The sequence below is a fragment of the Nannobrachium achirus genome (genome assembly GCF_963921795.1).
Source record: "Nannobrachium achirus genome assembly, chromosome: 5".
Lineage (NCBI taxonomy): Eukaryota > Metazoa > Chordata > Actinopteri > Myctophiformes > Myctophidae > Nannobrachium > Nannobrachium achirus.
The window spans coordinates 20005235-20033199 of record NC_137814.1 but is presented as its reverse complement, the minus strand read 5'-3'; the positions used below and the strand labels follow the sequence as shown (position 1 = coordinate 20033199).

Below are 27965 nucleotides of genomic sequence, written 5' to 3'. Positions count from 1 at the left end.
CCTAAAGAGCCGTGACGGGGGCCTGGCCGTTCCCTAAATGTATTTTAATAAGAGGTAGCTACCCTCATATGTCCAGGCTACCTCATTCATCCCGCCTCTCCCTCCAATAAAGGAGCCATAGTCGGACGGGGAGGCTCGGGGACCGGGGCAGGTTCAGCCATGGGCGGGACAAAGGCCGCATGTGGTGCTGTCTCATTATGCCGCCGTTAGGCGGAGGGCTGTATGGAGCTTGGAAGCAGCAGGGGCCCGGGTCCCCACAGGCCGGCTCAGGGCCACAATGCAGCCGAGGACGGCTGCAAAGGGAGACCCAGCCACGCCATTATACCGCCGCCGCTAACGAGGCCTTCATACGCCTTTGATATAATCTCACTATTGAAATCCTAGATAAATCCCCCCTGCATTTACAGCCAAATCCCATTTGTAACGGGTGTGTGTAGTGTAGTGTGCAGTGCGACTGTGTGTGTGTGTGTGTGTGTGTGTGTGTGTGTGTGTGTGTGTGTGTGTGTGTGTGTGTGTGTGTGTGTGTGTGTGTGTGTGTGTGTGTGTGTGTCTTCCTTCACCTGCATTCTGGCAGGCGAGGCCACGGAGAGAGGAGATGTCTGGCATGTTAAACCGGTTCGGAACACAGGCATTAATTGTATTTTTTGTTATCCCCCCTGTCCCGCTCACACGCACGTCTCGTGATGGGATCTGAGATCAGTCCATATTAGATTCAAATCAATGTTTAGATGGAAATTGCGGATATACTCACTTTAATTGAATCAAGTTGATCCTTAGAATAACAGTTAATGAGTTAATGGGGGAAAAAAGAACAAATTAAATGTATGTGATTATGTGATTATGGAAATAAAATGGTTAATGAAATGGTGCTATTGCATGCCACAGTTAGGCCTATACACGACACGGCCACTGAATCTCTCTGTGGCCATAATGTTATTTAATTTGAAACTGATCAGAATCAGATTAAATTACTGACACTTCATCAGACGGTCTGATGTGAAGTGTCAGTATGTTAATGTTTATTCTGTCTGTCTGGAGGTCTGAGGTTGAATGGAGTTGATTATCAGCGGACCACTGCGGGCAGGTCATCTGGCCAGTGCAATGAGCTATAGCCTACATACGGCACGTGCATACGGGGACAGAACAACTTGTAATAAATCTCATTTTATGGCGAATGTGTGGTGTATGTGTATGGCATCCTGAGCAGACACTCCTATTTAAATGCTTTGTCCTCTAGCTCAGGGACACTGCGCATCTCCCGTTGCCCTCCTGTGTCGGTGCGCAGACTCATTTAACAGCCCCGGGAACATAAACAAGCAACGGAAACTATTGCTGTATTAAATCAAGCCCCGCGTTTAGCCCACATTTCGGTGCCAAGTTCTCCCGTACAGTCCAGGAATCTCTAAACAGGCTTAGAGGTCTTTCAGAAGTCCCCCATTTCCCGTTCAAAGCGCGGATTGGTCACACAGCAGCTCATTTGCATGCTGCGCCGTATAAACCCTCCCGTCACTGCAGCCCTTTCGCGCTGAGAGAGCACACCTCGAGGAGAGCGCATACACAGCGTGCGCATTGACAAACCTATATGGCATTATAATATATATAGGCTTTAAGGAAGAAGAAAAAAGCGGTGGTGGAGAATCGAAAAGAAAAGGAGACATTATTGGGAACGCTTCTTTTTTTTCAACTTAGTTTGGTTGAACGTGGGACAGTTGAGTGAATTTGTTATTCTAATTTCTCTGTCAAAAGTGTCAAGGATGGGAGGAAGAGGGTGGAACGGTCTGGTGCTTGTGTGCATCTTTCTGGCTGCCCTGACGGCTCTCACGCGGGGGAAAACGGTGAAATTTCAGACATTTGAAGAGGACGCGCCGGGGACTGTAATCGGAAACTTGGCCAAGGACATTTCCTCCTCTCCCTTCCCGGGCTCCAAGACCAGCTTCAGGATGATGAAACAGTTCAACTCATCCTTCATCCGTCTGAGGGAGAGCGACGGGCAGCTGGCCATCGGGGAGAGGATAGACAGGGAGAGAATCTGCAAGCACATCCTGCACTGCATCATCGCGTTCGACGTGGTCAGCTTCTCCAAGGAGCAGTTCAAACTCATCCACGTCGAGGTGGAGGTCAAGGACATCAACGACAACTCCCCCGAGTTCCCCCGAAAGGAGTCGAGTTTGGAGATCTCTGAGAACACGGCGGTGGGCACGAGGATCCCGCTGGACTTCGCCCTGGATGAGGACGTGGGCGCGAACTATATCCAGAGCTACCAGATCTCCGTCAACAGTCACTTTTCCATCGACGTGCTCAGCAGAGCCGACGGGGTTAAATATGCGGAGCTGGTCCTCATGAAGGAACTCGACCGAGAGACGCAGAGTTCTTACTCACTGGAGCTGGTTGCTATGGACGGCGGCAGCCCGTCCCGCAGCGGAACGACGCGCATCAACGTCAAGGTGAAAGACTACAACGACAACAGCCCCGTGTTCGACAGGAACAGTTTCTCCGTGGACCTGCCCGAGGACGCGCCGGTGGGCTCGCTGCTGCTGGACCTGAACGCGGAGGACCCGGACGAGGGGCTGAACGGCGAGGTGGTGTACGGCTTCGGCCACCAGGTGCCCTCCGAGATAAGGCAACTTTTCAGAGTGGACCGCAAGACGGGACGCCTCACCCTCGAGAGCCCGATCGACTTCGAGAGCAAGAACACGTACGAGTTCGACGTGCAGGCGACCGACCTGGGCCAGAACCCGAGCCCGGCGGTCTGCAAGATCGTGGTGCAGGTGCAGGACGTCAACGACAACGCTCCGGAGATCTCCATCACCCCCATGACGTCCATCACGGCGGGGATCGCCTACATCACCGAGGCGGCGGCCCGGGAGAGCTTCGTTGCGCTCGTCAGCACCTCGGACAGCGACAGCGGCGCCAACGGCCAGGTGCACTGCACTCTGTACGGACACGACCACTTCAGGCTGCAGCAAGCCTACGAGGACAGCTTTATGATAGTCAGCACCAGCCCCTTGGACCGGGAGAAGATCCCCGAGTACAATCTGACGGTGGTGGCGGAGGATCTGGGCTCGCCGCCGTTCAGAACCATCACGCAGTACACCATCCGCTTGACGGACGAGAACGACAACGCGCCCGTGTTCAGCAAGCCCGTGTACGACGTGTCCGTGGTGGAGAACAACGCTCCCGGCGCGTACATCACCACCGTGGTGGCGAGAGACCTGGACCTGGGGCAGAACGGCAAGGTCAGCTACAAGCTGGCGGACACCTACTTCATGGGCTCTCCCATATCCACGTTCGTGTCTCTGGACCCGGCCAGCGGCTCGCTCTACGCGCTCCGGAGCTTTAACTACGAGTTGATGAAGCACATGGAGCTGCGCATCACGGCCAGCGACGGCGGCTCCCCGCCGCTCTCCGGCAGCGCCAGCGTCTACGTGCGGATCGTGGACCAGAACGACAACGCGCCGGTCATCACGCAGCCCGCGCTCCACAACGGCTCCGCGGAGGTGCCGCTGCCCCGCGACGCGCCCACGGGCTACGTGGTCACGCAGGTGGAGGCGCGCGACGCGGACGAGGGCGCCAACTCGGAGCTGTCCTACAGCCTGGCCGCCGCAGGGGAGGCGGCCGCGTTCTCCGTCAACAAGGCCACGGGGGAGGTGTACCTCAACCAGCCGCTGAGCCACCGCGACGTGGACGAGACCCTGAGCGTCATGGTGACGGTGAGCGACAGCGGGCGGCCCGCGCTCACCTCCACCGCCACGCTCCACTTCCTCCTGGTGGCGGGCGCCCCGCCGAGCGACAGGACCGTGTACCGCACGAGCGGCGTGGGGGACGACAGCGTGCACGCGCAGTGGGACCTGTCCGTGGTCATTATCGTCGTGCTGGCGGGGAGCTGCACCCTCCTGCTGCTCGCCATCATCCTCATCGCCACCACCTGCAACCGGCGCAAGCGAGACAAGAGCGGAGAGGACAGCGACTCGTACGGGGAGAAGGACACGTTGGAACGGAGTCGGACGCACATCGACAACCCGCTGCTGCCTCTCCACGGGACGGCGGGAGGGGAGGGCTTCGAGGAGCACTCCTACGCCAGCCAGCCCGGGGGCTTCACCTCAGCTCACCCGGGGAGCAGTGACATGTGCTCTGCCTCAGAGGACGGCAGCGAGGTCCCCTGTGTGTACGACTCGGACAGCAAGCCCCGCGGGAATAAGCACGAGGTGAGAATTCAGATTTCTTTTGAAATATAATTGTTCTGCACAAAAGACAATTTGACTTAATGAGATTGGTTCAAAGCCATAGACCAGTGGTCCTCAGTACCCCACTGATTTCTGAAGCCAAGTACCCCCTTCCGCTGACTACAGCATTTTGCTTATACATTTCACATCAAAAGATCAGATCCAATGCCAATATGTTCAAAATAAAACAGCATAATGGCAAATAAACATTGCTTTCTTTACAGTAAACCGTTGTCAAGAAAGCAATGTACAGATTATGTACAGATGATAATGTTCACACAAAGACTGTCAATGTTGTCATTACCCATACATTTTCTCCTGTATCTCCTGCAGTACCCCCACGTACCCCTAGGGGTACACGTATCCCCATTTGAGAAACACTGCCATAGAATATGAAGGGAGTGAAGAATGATATTCATTGATGTAGGCTCTTTCTCTGTCTTGTCTCCAGGGCTACTCCACCCTGCCCGGCTATGGGAACAGCAAGGAGGCGGTGAGACCCATCACCATCTGGAAGGGCAACTCCTACACCACCATCTCTGCCAGGGACCCGGTGTTCAGCGGCAAAGACAGTGGCAAGGGTGACAGTGACTTCAACGACAGTGACAGTGACGTCAGCGGACCGGATACGGGCCTGAAGAAAGACGGGGGCCTCGTTCCGCCCATGGGTCAAAACGGTAAGGGCAAAGATATTGAATATTGATAAGCTTGATGATGGAGGAGTGTCAAAGGGAGATCTGCGTGTGTTGGTCTCATTTCAAGGATCCCCAGTTTGTTATGAATTAGGCCACGGACCCCCATTTGATACAATGTGTTATCAATCTGTAAAATCCTCAGTGTTCATTTAACTTTAAGAGTGTCCAAATGGAACCATATTGGGTTCATTTGGTTCCATTTGTACACCCTCAGAGTTATAGATCCATATAGAATCCACAAGTCTATTTAGTTCAACAGACCGAGTGCCACGCTGCGAGCTTGTACATCTGCTATTTTTGAACATTTGTAACTCAAATATTTGCTTCTGGGGGGGTCCCTGGGACACCATATTTTGAGATGGGGGCCCGCGGCCAGATACATGTACTTTTGGGGGTCCTTGACGTGAAAAAGTTTGAGAACCACTGATTTAGAAGACATTTTAGTGCTTATGGGAACCAGTGCTCTAAACCATGGTCTCATCTCTTGTGCATCTCTGCAGGTCTGTGGGCGTGCACCAGTGAGTGCAAGGTCCTGGGCCACTCGGACCGCTGCTGGAGCCCCACGGCGGTGCATCGCGCCAACGCGGCGCCCTCGCCGTCGCCGGCGGGCGGCGTCTCTCCCGCCCCGACGACCGCCGGGGTGGTGGTCCCGTCCTCCTTTGGCGTCGGCATGTCCAAGACGGCCTCCCTGCCGCGGGACCCCCACCGCCGGGGGGACGCCGGCTTCTACCAGGCCCACCTGCCCAAGACGGTGGGTCTGCAGAGCGTCTACGAGAAGGTGCTGCACACGGGGTACGACTACGTCCTGGTCACGCCGCCCCGGCCGCCGCGGCTCCAGTGTCACCAGGAGGTCATCAGCGACGTCTCCATACCCGTTTACACGCCCTCCCCGTCGCGCTGTCCCGCCAACGACGTCTGATATAACTCACACACACTCGCGCGCACACGCAAACAGAGGCGTCAATTGGGTATGCCAATGAGGTATGGCAGCTGCCATACCAATTGGCTACAGGGGGAAAACGATAAAATGTACTTCTTAAAATAAATTCATCACGCCTGTTGCTAAGGTATGGCAACATGACTGGTGTCTTGCATAAGACACCAGTCATGTTGCTTTACCTTAGCTTTTGCTGAACTGATGCCACTGGCACTGCACACACACACACACACACACACACACACACACAACGCATATGCACACATGTCCACAAACACACACTTGAACTTGAACTGTACACTGTGTTTAAAACAAAGAAATATATAATTTATGAATCATTGACAATGAGAATCATGTGTAAAAAAAAAGAAGAAAAAAAAAGAAATATTTGTTGCCATGAAGAATGTGTACAGTAATATACACGATTTTATTATACACGTGTATTTGGGATTTTAAATGTTTTAATGTATAAAATCAACATTTGGGAGTCCATTCAGTCACTTTGGGGGAATTTGTTGGACATAAAGTGTATCTTATGGAAATTTCTTTTTGTACATACAGAGAATTTATTTTTTATAAAAGTAATAATTAAAAAGTGAAGATATGTAAATATGAATTGTAAATATTGACTTTTAAGCATGCTTACTATTTAAAATGGCCCACAGAACTATTGAGTTTGAGGCCGGAGAACCAGGATGTATCAAGTTGATAACAATGTATGAAATCATAATTTGAATGCAATAATGGCAATTGTATAGATTTCTTATGATCACGATATTCTGAGAGAAAAATAAACTTGAAAACTGCTGTTCCGAAAACGTTGCCTCTTTTGAATTCCTTTAACGTAGGCTACTATAAGCTAGAGAGATGCTCCTGACGTCAGTCATCGTTAAGGGCCAACAGGTGTCGCTGTTGCCGCGGCGGTGGGCTCCTGCCCTTGCAGGTGCCATGAGAAGGTCAGTTCCTCTTGTGAATTGGATTTATTGTGTCTGACCAGATGCTAAGTTAGGCTAGTATATGGCAGTCTTGGCAGATACACATACTTTGTTGCCCCACGGCAGAGAGACCAATACCTCACCCTCGTTTTAGCTATTTCTTTCTCATTCGATGCTTGGGGTGTGTGTGGTATATAGCCTTATTGAGGTTTTTTAAAATGGCCTATAGTGATTTATCTCGGAATTTATGGAGAACCGGAGTGTAATGTCTCCCCTGAAAACACTAAAAGGGCACAAAAGGGATTGTAAGCCAAGGCTTGACAAATTCCTCAATGATAACGTGTTTTATTTCTCCTCGCCAGAGTCAGAGAACACTGTTTTTCTCCCCCCCTCTCCTGCACCACACTATGAGAAAGTGATTTTTCTTTTGTGCCAAATACGTGCCGAGCAGCCTTGCGGAATTCCTCATTATCATTCTCTGACCTTCACGAACATGGATCCAATACAATTTTAATCACACAAAAGCAGCTCCGGAGTCTGTGGACGCGTGGAGGGAGTGAATGGGTTGCGGTGCGGTGGGGAGGGAGCTGGGAGGGCAGAGGAGGAAGGTTATTTAACTTCTCAGTCCACTGCACACTGTGGAACCTCCGTGTTGCCTCTGAGCTGGAGAAAACATGGCACATTCCTCCAGGGTCACCTTTAACCTCCTCCAGCAGCACAGTTTGCACAGAGAAAGTGTGAGAGATGGTGTGTAGTGTGTGTGTGTGTGTGTGTGTGTGTGTGTGAGATAGAGAGAGAGAGAGAGAGAGAGAGAGAGAGAGAGAGAGAGAGAGAGAGAGAGAGTTACAGAGAAACAGTGAGTGTGAAACAGACACAGAGTAGAGGGGGAGAGGGATAGCAGAGGCGTCAATCGGGTATGGCAGCTGAATGCCAGGGAGAAAACAATAAAAATGTACTTCTTAAAATGAATTCATCGTGCCTGTTGCTAAGGTATGGCAACGTGACTGGTGTCTTGCACGAGCGCGAAGACACCAGTCATGTTGCCATACCTTAGCAAATCGCTGAGCTGACGCCACTGTCCAGGCTAGGCTACTCGCAGAGGGAACTGTCCAAGGTGATTTGAGGAGAGTGTCCGCCATCCGTGGAGCATTTATGTGTTTTGCAGCCTGCCCAGTGACCAGTCCCCATCCATTCCTCGGGGTAGGCTAATGAATTCCTGACCTTTTCTTATTCCCCCTCTAATGAATACACGGGCGATAAGCATACATCAAGAAAATATATTGCCGTAATCACCACATAATCGACCATTATTCACAGAGCGAAAGGTTAACTCGCTTCAGATTTCCCATGGACCCCTTGAGCTGTTTTGCTATCTGGTAGCCCTCATATTATCGCCATCTCTCTCTAATCTGCGATGCTGGGTCATTTGCACCATTGTTCCAACCACCAGTGTGTCACGCAAGTAAAGTGCTAAGCACCACCTGCCCTGGCAGCGGTGGAAAAAGTACTCAAAAAAGTAAAAGTAGGCTATCAACACTACAATGTGGAAATACTATGTGTTACAACTTACAAGTTAAAGTCCGGATTTCAAAATGTACTAGAGTAAAAAAGAAATGGTACTCCAGTAAAGTAAAAGTAGGCCTCTAAACTTAAGTAGGGCCTACAGACCAAGGGTTTTCAACGTTTTCAGGCCAAGGACCCCTTAACTGAGAGAGAGATGAAGCAGGGACCCCCATGACCTTGTAATAGATTCCATATCTTTTCATTTAATAGCACAATCATCAGTGTATTTTGGATTCATTTCCATTTGTGTTTTCAGATATCCACTTGAACTGTCTGTCAATATAGGTCTACTTCTCCCCTCTACACCAAACATCTTTGCCGAAAATAGATTTTCTTTTGAAGACCCTTGCAGTAGACCTACTTAAGTAAATGTACTTTACTATCCACCACCACATGCGCCCTGCATGGCGAGGGCAAGGATAGTTGCAGGCAGGTGGAAAACAGAACCGCATAACTTCTCCCATGGTCACTTCCCCAAGCCAGTAATAAAACACGACTTCTGTGAATGAGCGGGTCTGTTTGGTTGAGGAAAAACAGGGGGGGGAGAGAGAGAGAGAGAGAGAGAGAGAGAGAGAGAGAGAGAGAGAGAGAGAGAGAGAGAGAGAGAGAGAGAGAGAGAGAGAGAGACACACTGGGTGAGACTGGGTGGAGTGGGGGGGGGGTGAGTTAGTGGTGGTCCCGTCGTGTACTCAGGTGTCCAGTGTGTTTTACTTCTAGTTGGAGCCATGGCCGGGAGCACGGAGAAAGTACCCATCGCCTCAGCGGGGCCCGAGGACATGCAGCAGTTCATGCCGCCGGTAAGTGCTGTGTGACAGGCGGGGAGGAGAGGGTGCAAAGCCGGGGTCCATATGGAGAGAGCCACGCCAGTGCCGGGAAAAATATAGGCCTACAATATTGGGTCCGTCTGATCTGTTCAATCAGGACCCCTCGCTGGAGAAAGTTGTTATAACGACTGAGGCCCTGTAAGCTGCCTTTATAACAACCTTGTTATAACGACTTTAAAAGTGTTTTTCTTCAGGCAATCTATAGGCTAAATGCAACTATTTTACAGTGGTGTAAAGTAACTAAGTAGGTTTACTTAAGTACTGTACTTGAGTATAATTTTGAGGTATTTGTACTTTACTTGAGTTGAGTATTTCCAATTTCCAATACCTTTACTTCTATAGGGAGGCCTAGTCCAAATATTGTACTTTTACTCCACTATAATTGTTTGAAAACGTTACTAGTTACTTTGCAGATATAAATTATAATCTTATAAAACATACATTACTATTGTAGCCCTATTTTATACCTTGGCTATTTGAAAATGGCACATCTACAAGCTCACAACGCGTCGCAATGCTATTTTCAAACTTTTTGTACTTTTACTTTTGGTACTAAAGCATATTTTGATGCCAATACTTTTGTACTTTTACTCAAGTACATTTTGAATTCTGGAATTTTACTTAGTTGTAACAGAGTATTTCTACATTGCAGTATTGATACTTTTACTTAAGTAAAAATATTTGAGTACTTTTTCCACCACTGCTGATGCTATAAATGCAACTATTTTTGGAACCAATTGGCACTATGGCAACACTCAGATAGGCCTATTTCCCCCCCCTTCTAAAGAACTGAATGCTTGTCGTTGACCGTATATAGGCGTATACCGCGGTGGCCGTCAAACCCGCCGCCACAGGACGCCTGCTGAAGGCCGGGATCGCAGTGCTTATCGCCGGTGCTATCCTTCTGCTGTTCGGGGCCATCGGGGCCTTCTACTTCTGGAACAACAACGAGAAACACGTAAGTGTATGTTTTGTTTATTTATTTAGCCTATTTAATGAACTCACGTTTATTTGGATTGTGCTTTGAGATGTGGAGAGCAGTTGGGTGAGTTGGGGACAGGCCATGGATTATTTAACCATATTTCTGTGGCAGCGCTTAGGCAAATAGTACAACTGTAAATGAAACACCACAGTTCCACGTAAGAAGGCCAGGTTATCCAGTCTGGGGGCCAGACATATGAATGGAAGCCTTGTGTGTGTGGTTCATGAATTCTTTCTGGTCCAGCTGATGCTCCAGGGGCGAGAGGTGTACGTGAAATTAAAGGAGGAAGATTCCCTGCATTTTGGTATATATTTTATCACGTAAAAAATATGTATTCTTTTGTTGTTCACAAAAGCGTTCTTTAACCTCACCAAAGAAGGCAAATGTTGTGTTCGCATTCGTTCTGTTCAACATGCAGACAAGACAAGTTTCTTGGTCTCTCTAATAAGTGTGCATGTGCATGTGTGCGTGTCAGAGGAAGAGAGAACGAGAAAGAAAGAAAGAAAGAAAGAAAGAAAGATAGGGAGTTATTTGAACAGAAAGGGAAGAAAAAATACATACCCAGAAGACAGACATTCTATTGTGCAGGACATGAGAGGAGGTGACAGGACATGACTGAGTGACTGCACAGAGAGAGAGAGAGAGGAGAGAGAGAGAGAGAGAGAGAAGAGAGAGAGAGAGAGAGAGAGAGAGAGAGAGAGAGAGAGAGAGTGTGAGTGAGTGAGTGAGTGAGTGAGTGAGTGTGTGTGTGTATTGGGGGTGGGTTATTAGGTTCAGGGAACTCATACCTGACATGCCAATCTAACATCTACGGTAACTATGTGTGCATGTGTGTGTGTGTGTGTGTGTGTGTGTGTGTGTGTGTGTGTGTGTTTGTGTGTGTGTGTGTGTGTGTGTGTGTGTGTGTGCGTGCATGTTTGTTTCAGGTGTACAATGTCCACTACAGCATGAGCATCAATGGTAAAGTGGAGGAGGGCTCCATGGAGATCGACACGGCCAACAACGTGGAGAGGTTCCGCACCGGCGCCGGAATCGACGAGGCAGAAGAGGTGCATGACTTCCAGATCGTAAGTCCATTGAAACCGTATAACGTACATAGCCCACTTCATTGTGCGTTGCTGGCCGGAAATCTGCTATTTTGGGGGACTAGAGGTTCGGGCCGCTAAAGTGGCCCTCACATCTAGAGTTCGGGTTGCTAGGTGGCCCTCACGGGAACCAGTAGAGTCGTTTTACTGAGAATAAGGTTAGAAATAACTTTAGGATTACGCATATCTTTCTGAGGTTAAGATTAGGAATAAGGTTAGGTTTTGGCACCGTTTTACTGAGGTCAAGGTTAGGAATAAGGTTAGGTTTAACCGTTTAGGCATAGTTTACAGAGGTATATAAGGATATTAAGGATCTCAATGGAGAATAACAAATAAGCCTTGCCTTACCCGAGTTTTCTTTTAGTTGACATTGATCAGTGAACTGTACTGTCATGAAACTGTACCTTTTCCTATCCAAAACTTCTAATAAATACCTCAATCAATCAATCAAAAGGCATAAACCATCAGCCCAGGCGAGTTTCTTTCCGGCGACTGTTCTGGTATTCGCCCTCACACCTACATTACACCGCCAATCCGACTGATATGCCCATATATGGAGATCTCTGTATAGTATATTGTTATGGCTGAGTCATGGTGACATGAGCATAAAGCCTTTAGGCTCAAAAACACAAGCGAAAAACAAATCCACCCAACAAAATACAATGATAAAGTCTGCAGGAGAACTGAATACAATTTACAATTTAGCATACAGTCTTATGCAGAGCGACTTAAGTGCGAAATTAGAGTAAGCAGGGTAAAGCAAGCATGAACCCCCAGTCATCAACAAACAACAATGTAAACAGTCACATAGTGTGAGCAGCAGAGTGCAAAGAGAACAATGCAGCGCCACAAAGAAACTAGGATACCAAGTAAACATCACACCTAGCATAGCAGCATCTGTCTAAACAACATGCTATCTAAACATTTGGGGTCAAGAATAATGTTCTCTTTTCAAATGACCCCCCCCCCCCAAACACACACACACACACACACACACACACACACACACACACACACACACACACACACATACAGTTTAAAATAAATTGCAGCGGTTCCCAAACTTTTTAGCCTGTGACCCAAAAGAGAAATGAGACATTGACTGAGGTTAGGGTTAGGATTAGGTTTAGGCATAGTTTTACTGAGGTTAGGGTTAGGTTTAGGCATAGTTTTACTGAGGTTAGGGTTAGGAATAGGGTTAGGTTTAGGCATAGTTTTACTGAGGTTAGGGTTAGGTTTAGGCATAGTTTTAGTGGGAAGTTTTTGTAGGAAAAGAAAATGGGATCTTTACTCAAGATCGATACAAATTGGTCTGTGACCCACAAATGGGTCCCGACTCACTGTTTGGGAACCAGTGCTCCATTGGTTTGTTGGGCGAGATATGATATGATATGATTGATTGATTGATTGATTGAAGAGTTTATTTGCAGTTTGCAATGGAAAAAAGTACAGTTTCATGACAGCGTAAATCACTGGTACAAGGTCAACTAAAAGGAGATCCTAGTAAGCTTTACGGCTTATTTACACAGGAACCACTTTATGTATCTCATATAACATTGAAAGACAGATGGATAGAACATAGTACTTTACATAGGATATCATCAATTACAAAAGCAGAAAAAGGGGGGATGGAAACATGGGGGCTTAGTCTATTTACAAGCCTCGAGTAGCAGCCGCCTGAAGGTGACTTTTCATACCAATTTCGAAGGAGGCTAGGGATTTGCACTCCTTAAAGGCTTGCGGAAGGGCGTTCCACATGTTGGCGGTATAGCTGGAGAACGAATTAGAGCCTTTTACAGTGTTAAATCTAGGTTGAACATGATTAGTGGAGCTGCTTCTGGTGTTGTGATCGTGGACATCCTTGACCTTTAGGAAGTAGTTTGTCAGGTACACGGGTATCTTGGAGGTGTAGTGTATCTTGTACACCAGGCCCATTGCAAGATGACAGAGATGTCATATACTCAATAGGCCCGACTTAATAAATCAAAATGACCAAATCCCGGTTATGTTTCCCCACCTGCTCTCTCTTTAATCACCCATCATTCTGTCCTGGCGTCCTCAGGGAATCACAGGCATCCGCTTCGCTGGGGGAGAGAAGTGCTACATCAAGACTCAGATCAAAGCCCGTCTGCCCGACGTAGAGGCTCTCAACAAGGATTCCCTGACCCTGGACCTGGTAGGATTGTCTGTCTGTCTCCTTATTAGGGATGGGACGATATGAAAATGTCATATCACGATTATTGTGACCCAATAAATCGCGTTTTACGATATTATCACGGTAATCAAAATATCCCCAACATCCATTATCCTGGGGTGAAAAACTTTCCAAAAAATAGCCGATAGATCTGCTATTTTCTGCTATTTTTAAGATATTTGGTAGAGAGTGAAAAAAAAGACTATCAAGTATGTATGTTATAAGTACCTTTTATTATAGAGGGTTCAAGTAGTACCGGATATGCAGCTCGGCAAATAAAAGGTGAATTGATCCCAGTGCATGACGGAGGACGATATCACAATAAATTAAATCTCCATGATATGATTATCACGATAAACGATAATATCGCTTATCGTCCCATCCCTACTCCTTATCTGTCTGTCTGCCTGTCTCTCCTAGCTTCAGTACTGTTCTGTGGTCTGGGGTTCCAGATTAAAAGCACACAGCACAGACGTGTGTATTATGGAGATGTTATCACTGCAGAACCCTTCCACTGTGCTCGTTAATTCACAGAACACGCACACGCGCGCGCACAATGACATACGCACACAGCACTCACAGTCTGTGACTGTTGAACTCAGACCGTCGTCTCACAATTAAAATCATTTACGTCCGCATATGCCTCGCAAGCACATAAATCCACAGCGCACGTGATTTGTTCTCGGGCGAGTCACACATAAACACGCACGCACACAATTAGTTATCATGCAGGGCTGCTCTTATTGCCTCACTCTGACTCATAAACGATCATTTATTTCACATCTGTGTGTGTGTGTGTGTGTGTGTGTGTGTGTGTGTGTGTGTGTGGATGGAGAGATTTATAATAGTCGCTTCAGGCTGGTCATCTGCTATCATTTAGAATGAGATGGCAAATGTGGTTCAGATACGCGCACCAACATGCACAAGCACAGATAAATGTACACATACACACAAGCAGATAGATATACACTCATACACACGCACACGCACACGCACACGCACACGCACACACACACACACACACACACACACACACACACACACTCAAGTAAAAGTATCAATACTGTAATATAGAAATACTCTATTACAAGTAAAAGTCCGGAATTAAACATTTACTTTAGTAAAAGACAAAAGTATTGATTTCAAAACATACTCAAAGTACCAAAAGTAAAAGTGAAAATGTTTGAAAATAGCAGATCTACAAGCTCTGTGAGCTTGTAGATCGACTATTTTCAAATAGCCAAGGTATAAAATAGGGCTAAAGTGGATCAATGTATGTTTTATAACATAATCATCTATATCTGCAAACTAACTAGTAACTAAAGTTTTCAAATAAATGTAGTGGAGTAAAAGTACAATATTTGGATCCGAGATGTAGTGGAGTAGAAGTAAAAGTACTGAAAACTGGAAATACTCAAGTAAAGTAAAAATACCTCACGATTGTACTTAAGTAGAGTACTTAAGTAAATGTACTCAGTTACTTTACACCACTGACACACACACGCGCACGCACGCATGCACACACACACACACACACGCACGCACACACGCACGCACGCACACACACACACACACACACACGCACGCACACTCTCTCTCTTCCAGAGGGAGCGGTTCTGATAAACTCTTATCGGTCCTGCAGAGGAGAAGGACGCTTGCTGTTATTTGTCCCTGGAGCAAATCATTTGAACCGAAGGGAGGCTGGTGGATAAAAACTCCCCAAACATCTGTGAGGGTAGCGTAGCGCCAACCTCCAGAACAAGCACCTCCCAGGCAAAAAGCCATTCCTCCAGTATTCCCATCTTAACCTGCGGGCTGTGTGGATATTTATATATATCAACTTTCTATATACTGTATACTGGAGATACACAGACGCACACTAATATGCATTAGCGTGTTTACGGAGTCCCTCTTTGGGAAATCTCATTAGTTTATTTGATGATTTCCCCCCTCCCTGAAAAAACGGGGGCAATTGAGGCCATCTCTTCCATCTCCAGTCCATCTGACTTTAATGCGCTGTGACTTGGTAGACGTTTGCTTAAAGGTGCTGTAATTGATATTTCTTTGTTAAAATAATTGTTAAATAGCTCTATATTATGATAATAATTGCTATAGAGCGTTTGTTCAACAACAGGAGTCTATATATAATATAGGTTCGGCCACGTACTGTATATGATATGGAGATATGCTGTGAGAGCCCAAACATGCTTACTCAGTTATTCGTTATGTGAAAGTCCTATGACGTCTATGACATCTAGTCTGGGATCACTTCACTTTTCGAGGTTTGATCCGGACGGGAGAGGAAATCACTTTACGTCATGTTGTAGTACTCAAAGGACTACAATTTGCCGGAACTATCAAACCGGATTCAGTTTTAACCCAAAATAATTCCCCTGCGCTCAAGGACATACTTTTAGGGCCTACCTAATAAACTCCTTGATGCGGCGTAGTTTTGCTTTTGAAAATGTTTGGGATATGCATCTTTTATTCCAACTCGTAGCTACTGGCAAGACTACACTAGGCTACCCCAGCATTTTAATAGGGATTGGGGAAACAAACGGAGGGAGCCAAAACAAAGCGACGCCGCTTCTTCGGCTTGTCGTTTCCGCCTAGACCGGATCAAACCGCCCGTTGTTAACGATCACCAGGCTTTCCCTCAGAAAGCCTGGTGGGCGAGGTTAATGACATCAGACATCATACATACAATCCCTTTTATGCCCATACATGGAGATCCCTGTCTGTAGAACCAGCCACACAGATATGGGCTGTCTTGGCCATATACTGTATGGATTCTGTTAGTGTGGTATGCGGCAGATGTGGCCTCCATATATCGGCATTCCCATATGAAGTCCTGTTGGATATGGGCTTAATATTGATCCCTTGACATCAGGGATCTCCATGTATGGGCATAAAAGGGATTCTGTTAGTATGGTTCCCCAGACATCACAGTGAAGTCAGAGTGTGATGTCAGAGCGGCAAACCGTTTCTGTTAGAGTGGTTCCCCTGACACTCAGTGATGTCACCTGTGATGTCACAGTGATGTGTCGGGGGAACCACAGTGTCAGGCGATACGGACAAGCTGTGACTGACCGTTCACATACTAAACTGCAACCTACGGTTGCAATTAACATTATGTCGTTGTCGGGTGAAAACCTTGTTTGTCCAAAACCGTTCGTTTTGCATTTTTCATTTAACAATGCGTTGTGTGCTTGTAGATCTGCTGTTTTTACTACTTTTGTGCGACGGCCTTGTATGATGAAGCAGGGCTTCACTTTGCGAAAGAACATACAAATTTGAAACATGGAGATACGAGGTTTCCATCCGACAACGACGATTACTAACCATGTTTGTTGGCGGGGGGATTATCTGTACTTTTTAAACATACAAGTTGTCAGCATGTGTTCTTTTCCCCCCGCTGTCTGTCTGCAGGAGGATGAAGTGATGCCAGCCAAGTTTGAAGAGGATTCTCTGATCTGGGTGGCATCTGACACTCCGCTCTCTGACTCTGCTTTCCTCAGCAACAAGATCAAGGATCTGTGTGGAGAGCTGCCAATTTACTGGCTCCGCCCCACCTACCCTAATGGTATGCAAACAGACCAGGGGCGTCACAAGGGGGGGGGGGGAGTTGCTAGGGCCCAAGGTGGAGGGGGCCTTAATTATTTTATACTTAAGCTATTGAAAAATAGCAGATATACAAGCTCACAGATGCGAGCTTGTATATCTGCTATTTTTGAAAAGTTGTGAAAATGTGTGCAAATCATTGAATACATGTATTTTTCAAGCGAACATTTGTAACTCAAATGTTGCTTCTGGGGGAGTCCCCATGGAACTAAATATTTTGAGATGGGGGTCCGTGGCCAAATACATATCATTTTGGGGGTCCTTCACATGAAAAGGTTGGAGCTCCACTGACATAGAAACATAGGTTTTTCCCAAAACCTATAGTCAATAGTTAAAGCACAAAATGATGCGTAATAATGCGTTCCCAGTCTAAATGGGTTAAACCCCCTCCCCCTGTGAAGAACGTTCATGGGGGGCCCGCAGTGAATCCTGGTACCCAGGGCCCAGGATTGGTGTGACACCCCTGCAAACAGACACCATCATCCAGATTATTAGCGGAATGAAAACATATGGTCTTTCGGTAGAATCAACTCTAATGAGACTGACAAGCCGGTCTCATTAGAGGCATTACGTCATGATTATAGAAGCAAAAGAAGAAGGGGAAAAAAAGCCTTCTGAAGAGGCTGTTCTTAAATCAGGAGGACGTCGAAGAGCAATGTATGCATTTGTAGAACAGCCCTAAGTTGCAGTGTTGTGTATTTTAGCCAATAACCATATGAACCGTTCTCAGTCTGGGGCAAACATTTGACAAAACCAGTGGATGTACAAGCTCACAACACATTGTGTAGATCTATTTTTGGAAAAGAGCATTTATTTAGTGTAGAGACTAGAGAGATAAAATAGTAGAGGGCTTAATGAATATAGAGTTCTGGGGGATTCCGGTCAACTAAATACATGCTTTAATCCATTAAAACCGGGGAAGCATCTGTGTCAGTTTAGATTTTTTGGTTGGCTATTCAAAAATAGCAGATGCACATCTTCTATTTTTGAACATTTTTGAAAAATGTTGAAAAACGACTGATTAAGAAGGCATTCGTAGAATCGGCCTCAGGTCGTGGTTAATAGTTCAGTTCTGACCGTGAAACCATGCATAACATTGACTATTCTGAGAAAAACTACATCCTCAAAACACAACTGTAGTCATTCATCCAAACGCCTCCAAAATTCCCGGAAACGACCGCGGCCGTCCTCAAAAGCAGCGCTGTTCCCATGAGCAGAGGTGGAAAGTAACTAAGCACTTGTACTTGTAACTAAAGTACTGTACTGTTAAATTTTGAGGTATTTTTTTTTACTTATTTCCAAATCTCAGTACTTTTACTTCTACTCCTCTACATCTCAGAGGCAAATAGGCCTATTGTACTTTTACTACAATCATTTGAAAACTTACTTTCACTAGTTACTTTGGATTATGATTACAAAACATACATTAGCCACTTAACAATTTTGCTGCCATTTTAAACATAGTTGTAGTAAGCAGCTGCCAAATTGTCCTTACCTTTTAACGTGGGCACGTGCACGCATAGTGCATGATCTGTGTGCGACTCATGTAGTAGACCGGTCGACAAGATGACAGCTTTCGAATAAAAAAAAAAATCCATTGGAATAGACAAATCCGTTGCCAGGCTGTTACCCCTGCTGTATCTGCCCGTGTTACATAAGAAAACATTGGAAACGGCCAGTTGTGCGCTATGGTAACACGTGGACACGTTCGCGCACATAGCAGACGATATGTGCGCGGATCATATGCCAGGCGGGCACAAGAATCAAACACTATCAAATAAAAAAAAATGTGTGAAAAAAGACGATGAAATGACGTGCTGCTCCTTCCTCTGTTTACAATGTAAACATATGGGACGGAAGCTACGATTGGGCCGGAAACCTAGATCCGGTCAGAACCGGAAATACGGCAGGATACAGTTAGGAGGCAGGCCTAAGACTCCGAAACGGCTATATACAGCGATCATACTTTTAATTGTTTCATAATGATTAAAGCTAATTACATTTCCGGGAACGACGGGCATCGCAGCGTGGTACAGTGGGAAATCAACGGTTTTCGACAGGGATCGCGGGAAATGAGTTAAGATTAGTTTTATTGGAAAAGTTACATAGTATAGCTTTAAGTATATTTTGATGCCAATACTTTTGTACTTATACTCAAGTAATTCTTTTTACCTAAGTAAAATATGTGATTACTGTTTCCACCACTGTGCAGGAGGACAGAGGAAGAGGAGGGCTGCTCCTCGTCTTCGCCGCCAGGCGCCTGCCGCCGAGGAAGAGGAAGACGTGGAGGCGGAGTTCAACCCGGAGAACCCCTATCAGGTGAGTCACACACACACGTTTGTAATACTACAGTATATCGTCGTTGTCGGGTGAAAACCTTGTATGTCCAAAACCGTTCGTTTTTATCATTAAAAAAATGAACTAACCTAGTGAAAACATGCCGATCTACAAGCACACAATGCCTCGCACTGCGAGGTGTTGTGTGCTTGTAGATCTGCTGTTTTCACTACTTTTGTGCGACAGCCTTGTTTGACGAAGCAGGGCTTTACTTAGCGAAAAAATGTACACATTTGAAACTTGGAGATACAAGGTTTCTGCCCGACAGTGACGATATCGTTGATGACATCAACGTTTTATGACACATTGTGACCTTGGTAAGGTCTGAGGAAGAGCCTCCCGGCTCGAAACGTTACTAGTGAATACTAACCTACGATGGGAGCAGCATTCTGGTGTGCGGATTTTATAGTTTTTTCACGTTGAGTTTTTAATCCAGCACCCAGCCCAGAGTGGCAAAAAAAAAAAGAAAACGACTTTCTGGCCTTGACGGCCCATTAATCCAAGCAGAAAAGTCCTATCTGATTGCATTAAACGATGTTAAATGACGTTAAACTCACTTTGCCACTCATTTTGTCATTCAATTTGCCACTAGATTTCACTTTATGCATGCGCATCATAAGACATAGGCCATAACTCCAAACACAACCCCTACCCCTGACATCTAAATGTCTTAAAATCTTTTAAATTTAAAAATAAATCTTTTAACTATAAAACAACCATGTATCTTATGAGGACCGGGTCATTTGTTTACTGTCTACGTTTCAAATTCTACTATACTTTTAGCTGCAGTTTGCCCTCACAAATATAGTGTATATACAAACTGACTCACGCGCATGCGTGCATGCATGCATGCACGCGTGCGAACACACACACAATGGTACAAGCATTTGCATAGACCAGTATTTCTCAAAGTGGATTCCAGGGACTCTGTGGGTTCCTTTAGGTCTGAATGGACCCATACATGTCTGTAACTCTGACAGTGTACAAATGGAACCAAATGGACCCGTCAGAGTTAAGGGGAGACCTTGAAATGTAAAAGTTTGAGAAACAATGGCATAGACCAGTGGTTCTCAAACTTTTTGGGCTTCAGTTCCCCCTTTTCTTTATTGTTGAATCCAAGTACCCCCTTTAATCCAGTGGTTCTTAAAGTGGATTCCATGGACGGTGTGGGCTCCTTTAGGGGGTCTTGACCCATACAAGTCTGTAACTCTAACAGTGAACAAATGGAGCCAAATGAACCCTAACGGGTTAATTTGGTTCCATTTGTACACTGTCAGAGTTAAGGGGAGACCTTGAAATTTGATAGTTTGAGAAACACTGCTTTAATCGACAACATTTTGACTAGAAAATACTGACATAAAAAGTCCAGTTTTTATGTTGAAAATGAAAGTAAGTAGCCTGTTTTCTATTCAGTAACAGTAAAATTACTTAAAATTAAACGTACTTAATTTGGTTTAAAGCTACGTATACAGAGCAGCACGTTCACATACATTTGTCAATGTTTTTATCATTAAACATAACAGTAAAATAAATGTTTCCATTTTCCACGTTCTCTCAAGTACCCCCTGTAGTACCTCTGCGTACCCCTAGGGGTACACGTCGTACCCCCATTTGAGAAACACTGGCATAGACAACCTGGCCATACGCTGCAGTTCTATGGTGTTATACTGCATGCCCACGGCCACCTAGCATAGTATATTCACACAGCTGTCCTGTGCTATGGGAGCGCTACCTGAGGAGGCTACGGCTGGCCAGCCCTTTCTCACAGCTGTGTGAGAGGCAACAGATGTCAGGGTCACGGCGGAGGCCCTCGGCCTGTCACAGCGAATCTGAGCGCTCGTGGGGTGTGGCGCTTTTTTTTTGTTATTGCTGTTGTATGACTGTGTGTGACAAAGTGGGTGTGTGTGTGTGTGTGTGTGTGTGTGTGTGTGTGTGTGTGTGCGCTGCTGTCTGTTTGACGAAGCCTTTCAGAATAGTCCCGTCTAAAGCTCTCTTTTCAGCCATTGAGGACATGTGAATAATTCTGCTCAAGGCCCCCCCTTCTCTCTACCCGCGTCAAGCGCTGATGCACACGCACGCACACGCACAGACTCCCATATGCAGGGGCGTCACAAGAGGGGGGGGGGGGGGGGGGGGGGGGGAGTGGGACTGAGTTACTACTAGGGCCCAATGTGGAGGGGTCTTCATTATTCATTCCTTATTTTATACTAGCTATTGAAAAATAGCAGATATACAAGCTCGGCTGCGAGCTTGTAGATTTGCTATTTTTCGAAGTTGTTAAAATGTGTGCAAAGCTTTGAATAGGTCTATATGTATTTTTTTTTTAATGTTTTTTATCCCACGGTTTTTGTAACCCATTTTTCTCACCCGGTGACTACCTAACCTGTAGTCCTGGTTTCCGCTCTCCCCCTGCCGCGCCAGGGGACATTGGGGAGCACCTGGCTGGCTAGGGGGAGGTAGTATAGAAACCAGGACTACTGCATGTTTTTGTGTGAGGGCCTATGCCCAAGGAGACACGGGGAGAACATGCAAACTCACCACAGAAAGGCCCTATCGCCAACCCCACCTAGGGTGTGGGTGCTGATGACGCGGGTGGAGGAACACGCCCCCAGCACCCACAGCTTCCCCCGGCGGGAATCGAACCCAGGACCTTCGAGCTGTGAGGCGAAGTGCTAACCACCGCACCACCGTGCCCCTCTATATGTATTTTTTAAGCGACTATTTGTAACTCAAAATTTGCTTCTGGGGGGTCCCTGTAACTAAATATTTTGAGATGGGGGTCCGTGTGGCTAAATACATATCATTTTGGGAGTCCTTCACATGAAAAAGTTTGAGCACCACGGTCATAGAAACATAGGTTTTTCAAAAAACCTTAGAAGGATTTGAAATATTCAAAGACTTGTACAAATATGTTCACGATTTTTCAAAAATAGCAGATCTACAAGCTCGCAGCCGCGCTGTGAGCTTGTATATCTGCTGTTTTTCAACAGTTAAAGCACAAAATGTGAGTGGATCCTTGTACCCAGGGCCCAGAATTTGGTGCGACACCCCTGCCCATACGTACATGCACACCTCCCCTTCCTCTCTCATCCCTTATGCTGGGGCCCAGTTCCCTAATCCCCCCTCTCTCTCTCTCTCTCTCTCTCTCTCTCTCTCCCTACCCCTGAGAGAATGGTGTGTTCCGCAACCCCCCCCCCCCCCACACACACACACAACACAACACGCTCTTTGACAGCTACAGAAAGGGGGGAGGGGGGGTATGGGGTGTTAGAGCACAGTGTGCGTACACGTCGGATTTTTTTTTTTTTGACAACAAAAAACCCCACATCTGACAACATCCCCTCCTCCAAATCCCCACGCCTGTCGGAAATGTATTTTTAATTGGTCTGAGATGAGCCGTCTCCGCCGCTTAAACCTCCAACGCATCGCGCGTCCCCGGGAACGACGGAACGCTGAGCTTATGATGCAGTGTACTGTACACCATGTGGGGAAGAAAAAAATAAATTAACCCAACGACCACTACTAACCGCTGTCTTTCAAACATCAGCGTGGTTTACCACTGGCAGGACACTGAACATTTTGATGCATGCAGAAATTCTGGGTATAAGGATCCACTGGGGGCCCCCCATGAATGTTCTTCATATAAGGGGGGGGGGGGGGGGACTGGGAACACATTATTACGCCTCATTCTGTGCTTTAACTATTGAAAAACAGCAGATCTACAAGCTCACAGCGCGGCACCGAGTGCCGCAGCTACGAGCTTGTAGATCTGCTATTTTTGAAAAATCGTGACAATTTGTATATTTGTGTATACAATTTGAATATTTCAAATCCTTCTAAGGTTTTTTGAAAAAAAAAAAAAAAAAAAAAAAAAAACATGTTTCTATGTCAGTGGTGCTCGATCCTTTTCCTGTGAAGGTCCCCCAAAATGATATGTATTTGGCCCACCGACCCCCCATCTCAAAATATTTAGTTCCAGGGACCCAATGTGGGAAAAAATAAACCCAACGACCACTAACCGCTGTCTTTCGAACTCCCCCCACATACGCTACCAGAGAGGTCTGGGGGGCGAGAACTCGGAGGGCACCATGACTTTTGACCCCATGCTAGAAGAGTTGAGGCATTACATTTTGTATAACATGGTTCCATTATGAAAATAGCAGATCTACATGCTCACAACGCCTCGCGTTGCGAGGCGTTGTGAAATAAACCCAATGACGACCACTACTAACCGCTGTCTTTCAAACTCTCCCCTCCCCCTCCCCCCACCCACCCCACCAGAGAGGTCTGGAGGGCGAGGACGCGGAGAACACCATGACCTGGGACCCCATGCTGGACCACATGGGCATCTGCTGCTCCGAGTGCCGCCGCAGCTACACGCAGTGCCAGAGGATCTGCGAGCCCCTGGGAGGCTACCACCCCTGGCCCTACCACTACCAGGGCTGCCGCGTGGCCTGCCGCGTCATCATGCCCTGCCGCTGGTGGGTGGGACGCATCCTGGGCATTCTGTAAAAAAAAGAAGAAAAAAAAAGGCCAAAACGGCACCTCTCTCCTCTCCTCTGGGGAGGTTGTGGGAGGGAGGGAGGGAGGAAGGGAGGGAGGGGTGTGGAGTTCTGGGGAGGGGGTAAATAAAGGGAGTTTAAAACCCATTTAAGACCTGGATTATTTTTATACTTTAGCTGTTGAAGAATAGCAGATGTACCAGCTCACAGCGCGGCGAGTGCAAGCATGCGTTTTTTTCAAAAACCCTATTTAGAAGACGGTTATAGAATCGGGTTGAAAATATTGAAAGACTTGCACAAATGTTCACGGTTTTTCGAAATTAGCAGATCTGCAAGCTCTGCGAGCTTGTATATCTGCTATGTTTTAATAGTTAAAGCATAAAATAATGGTTGAAGTAATAATGCGTAATAATGCGTTCCTGCTGGTCTTTATGGGTTAATGCCTGATTCGTCCTGATGCAATTCCGCCGAAACATCGCCGATTTTAAAAGCTCGCAACGTGTCGTGAAGCGACGTGGTAGCTTGTCGTAGATCAGATCTGCTATTTCCGCCGTGTGTCGCCGGTGTGCAACCAAGTATGAATTAGGCTTAAGAGAAAGTGCAAGCAAAGAGGTTCAAACAGGGTCCCAAGTCCTGCCTCTGCATTCTGTGTAGAACTGAGCGTATCGAGTGTTAAATTGTCACGTCCCAGGACAGAAAGACAAGTGAATAGAAGCAAAGAACTGCAGTAAGAGTCGACGCTCAGAGTTGATCATTAGAAATGCATGATAACAGTATCTGGGCCACACATATCATAATATGTAAAGGTATGCTAAACCACATACTGTACTGTTTCCATGTACCATATAGCTCAGCTCATTAAAAAAACAACACGCTGACTAAACCAAAGATTCAATTCTATAGATTATACCCTATATATCGTCACTGTTGGACAGAAACCTTGTATCTCCAAGTTTCAAATTTGTACGTTTTTTTCACCAAGTAAAGCCCTGCTTCGTCATACAAGGCTGTTGCACAAAAGTAGTGAAAACAGCCGCACCGCGAGGCATTGTGTGCTTGTAGATCTGCTATTTTCACTAGTTACGTTCATTTTAAAAATGATAAATACAAAACGAACAGTCTTGGACACACAAGGTTTCCACCCGACAACGACGAAATACAGCATACTGTTGGGAGAAAGACTGAAAAACAAAATGGTGGACTCTCAGCAAGCCCATTTACAGTGGAGCATGTTGAGGTCAGAGCCGCTGTTCATTTATGTGGAAAGCAGTGGGCTTTTTGTGTACGCTTGTATTTGAAGAGCTGTTTTTCCTTCCTGCCATTCACTGCTTTGTGATGTAAATAAATGTACACGATGAGAGGAATTCTATATAGGCAGAGTAGCAATGTGTCAAGCTGCATATTGTGTGTGCTTAATGTCTCAGCAGCCTTAACGTCTATTCAAGTTTTAACGGTTTCCCTTCACTCAAGCCGTTTTCTTCATTAACTTTCCTGCGCTGTCTGAATGCTTCCTCCACTGTGTTTCCATCCAAATTAAAGCAATTTTAAAGTTAAGAAATGTCACAGTGCAACGTCAACGAATAAATCTTTTTTTATGTAAACCTTCAAACGTCACCCTGCTTATCCGTTATTACAACTCCACATGACATATAGGAGCCACTTAGATATAGATATAACATTCTAGCACTAAAATACGCAAGTCATTTCCTCTGTTTATGCCACACACAACCATTTACAGTTTTTCCCCCCCTCCTCCTTCGGATGTGTGGCATCCCGAGCACTGAGCAGAGAGAGAAGTTACCAGAGTGCTTTAATGTCAAAGTTGCGGTTCTGGATCTCTTTAATGAGACTAAAGACTCTGCAGCCGTCACGCTCCCAGATCTTACCCACGATGCAAAGCGCTTAGCTCCTTTTGATGTCAGGGGGAGCAGCTTCAGGCGGTAGGGGGAGATGGGGGCTGGTGTTAGATGGGGTTGGAGGAAAAGTGTGTGTGTGTGTGTGTGTGTGTGTGTGTGTGTGTGTGTACGTGTGAGCTAGTGTGTTGCACTAGCTGGTAGCTAAAAGAGTCCCAACCGCTGCCACGAACGGGGCCCGTTTGATCGTCACCAGATGAAACGATGTGCGATAAATTCAACACTTAACCCTGTGTGAGAGGTCTGTGGCGGGGCCTGATCCATATTAATGCTACCGTGCCTGCCTTGCCACTTTGCCGGTGTATCGACTCCCCCGCAGCTGTAGCTGCGTTGTATGGTGGTGGTGGTGATGATAGTGTTACTGGGGGGGGGGGGGGGGGATGTAGGGGTTTGAGCCCACTTCTGCTGCTCCCTAGCTGCCTCTTTATTAGACTCTTCAGACCATCTCATCAACCATCACACTGGGACTGGTGATTGGAACTGGCATAACTAAGGCAGCTGTTCTCAAATGGTGTGCCGTGAAAAGAAAGTTCACTGATTTTGTGACCACGATCACACATTGCAATTTAACAGTGGACAGTGGTTCTCAACCTTTTCATGCCGTGACCCCCAAAATAATTATTATATTTTAATTGGGGACCCCCCCCCCCCCAACCTGACGAACACTAACAGTTGAGGCATCACATTTTGTATAACACGGTTCTATTGTGAAAATAGCAGATCTACATGCTCACAACGCCTCGCATTGCGAGGTGTTGTGAGCATGTAGATTGGCTATTTTCACAATTTCTGATTCTAATAAAATAATTTGGGGACGCCCCTTGGGGTCCCGACCCACAGGCTGAGAACCACTGATTTAAACCACTGCATTTTCAAATGGACTCCATCAGTACGTTTTTCATACTCATTTCACAATACAGTGGTGAATTGTATACCGTCCCTGAGCTTGTAGATGGGCTATTTTTGCTATGAAAACACAGGCGCGCCTTGAGATTTTGACTTGCCAATCGGTGTGCCTTGGGCACAGATGTTTCAAAGCCACTGGCATAAGGAACCCTGACATACTACATCCCTCCCAGCGTGTACACGAATAGTGATTTTTTGTATTCAAATTATTTGACCTCAAAGTATTCGAATAGTCGAATATTTGACAGGACTGGCCAAACTGTCAACAAACTGTTAAGTAAACTGTTAAGTAAGCAAGAGGCGAATATTTATCTGCGGAACAGAGTCACATTAAATGTAATACCTACAATTCCAAGTGCTTGTCAGGGTGGGGGTCCCCAGTTCAATTATGTTTATTTTGGGGGTCACGAAAGAGAAGAGAGAAAACAATACAAAAAAATACAAAAAATAAGCGAATATTCAACTTCGGTGAACGACGTCGAATAGTGACTTTGAACTCTCAGTACACCAAACTCCTAAGAGCACACACATCCCTCCAGGCTATATTGGTATCCAACCCTCTGTTGTGAGTCTGGCAAATTCAAACATTTTTATTGGTCCTTCAAACATATTTGCTTCCGGAAATGAACATAAGAAAGCCAACCCGTCCCCATTGCTGGTGTTAAAATCTGTCGAATAATTGCTCAGACAAATCCCAATTACAGGAAGCTAGGCCGGGAACACATTTTAGTGTATGGGAGGGGCTTACAGTACATGTACAGTATGTACATGTCAGTGGTGCTCAATCCTTTTCCTGTGAAGGACCCCCAAAATGATATGTATTTGGCCCACGGACCCCCATCTAAAAATATTTTGTTCCAGGGACCCCCCCACATACGCTACCAGAGAGGTCTGGGGGGCGAGAACTCGGAGGGCACCATAACCTTTGACCCCATGCTGGAAGAGTTGAGGCATTACATTTTGTATCACATGAATTGGTTCCATTATGAAATGGTTCCATTAATGAAATGGTTCCATTATGAAATGGAACCAATTCACAACAGAAGTGATTGAGCACCACTGACATGTAGCAATATTTGTTTTTGTAGGCTAATTTCTGATTTAGGCCTAACTATAGGTTAGGCCTAAATGGGTTAACATGAAAATCTAGTGTATGGAGGTGAAAAAAACAAGATTCAATTACACTTTTCTTTAACACTTCGAAGGCTTCCTTTTTTATTAATCTTTACATTTTTATACAACCGGTGA

General features: G+C 46.2%; 2 protein-coding genes across 2 annotated transcripts; both read left to right on the top strand.

Moving 5' to 3' along the window:
- Positions 1–1754: 1754 nt before the first annotated feature.
- On the top strand, positions 1755–5837 carry LOC308285590 (protocadherin-8-like; the record flags this gene model as incomplete). The annotated part of the gene is made up of 3 exons (XM_080726379.1): positions 1755–4205; positions 4675–4900; positions 5419–5837. The coding sequence occupies 3 exons, from the start codon at positions 1755–1757 to the stop codon at positions 5835–5837; spliced, it is 3096 nt and encodes a 1031-aa protein (XP_080582505.1).
- A 3241-nt stretch (positions 5838–9078) lies between these two features.
- Positions 9079–23908, top strand: LOC308285603 (leukocyte cell-derived chemotaxin 1-like; the record flags this gene model as incomplete). The annotated part of the gene is made up of 7 exons (XM_080726398.1): positions 9079–9150; positions 9995–10135; positions 11086–11226; positions 13307–13420; positions 16868–17021; positions 19272–19378; positions 23678–23908. 7 exons carry the CDS (start codon positions 9079–9081, stop codon positions 23906–23908), a joined length of 960 nt encoding a protein of 319 aa, XP_080582524.1.
- Positions 23909–27965: the final 4057 nt, after the last annotated feature.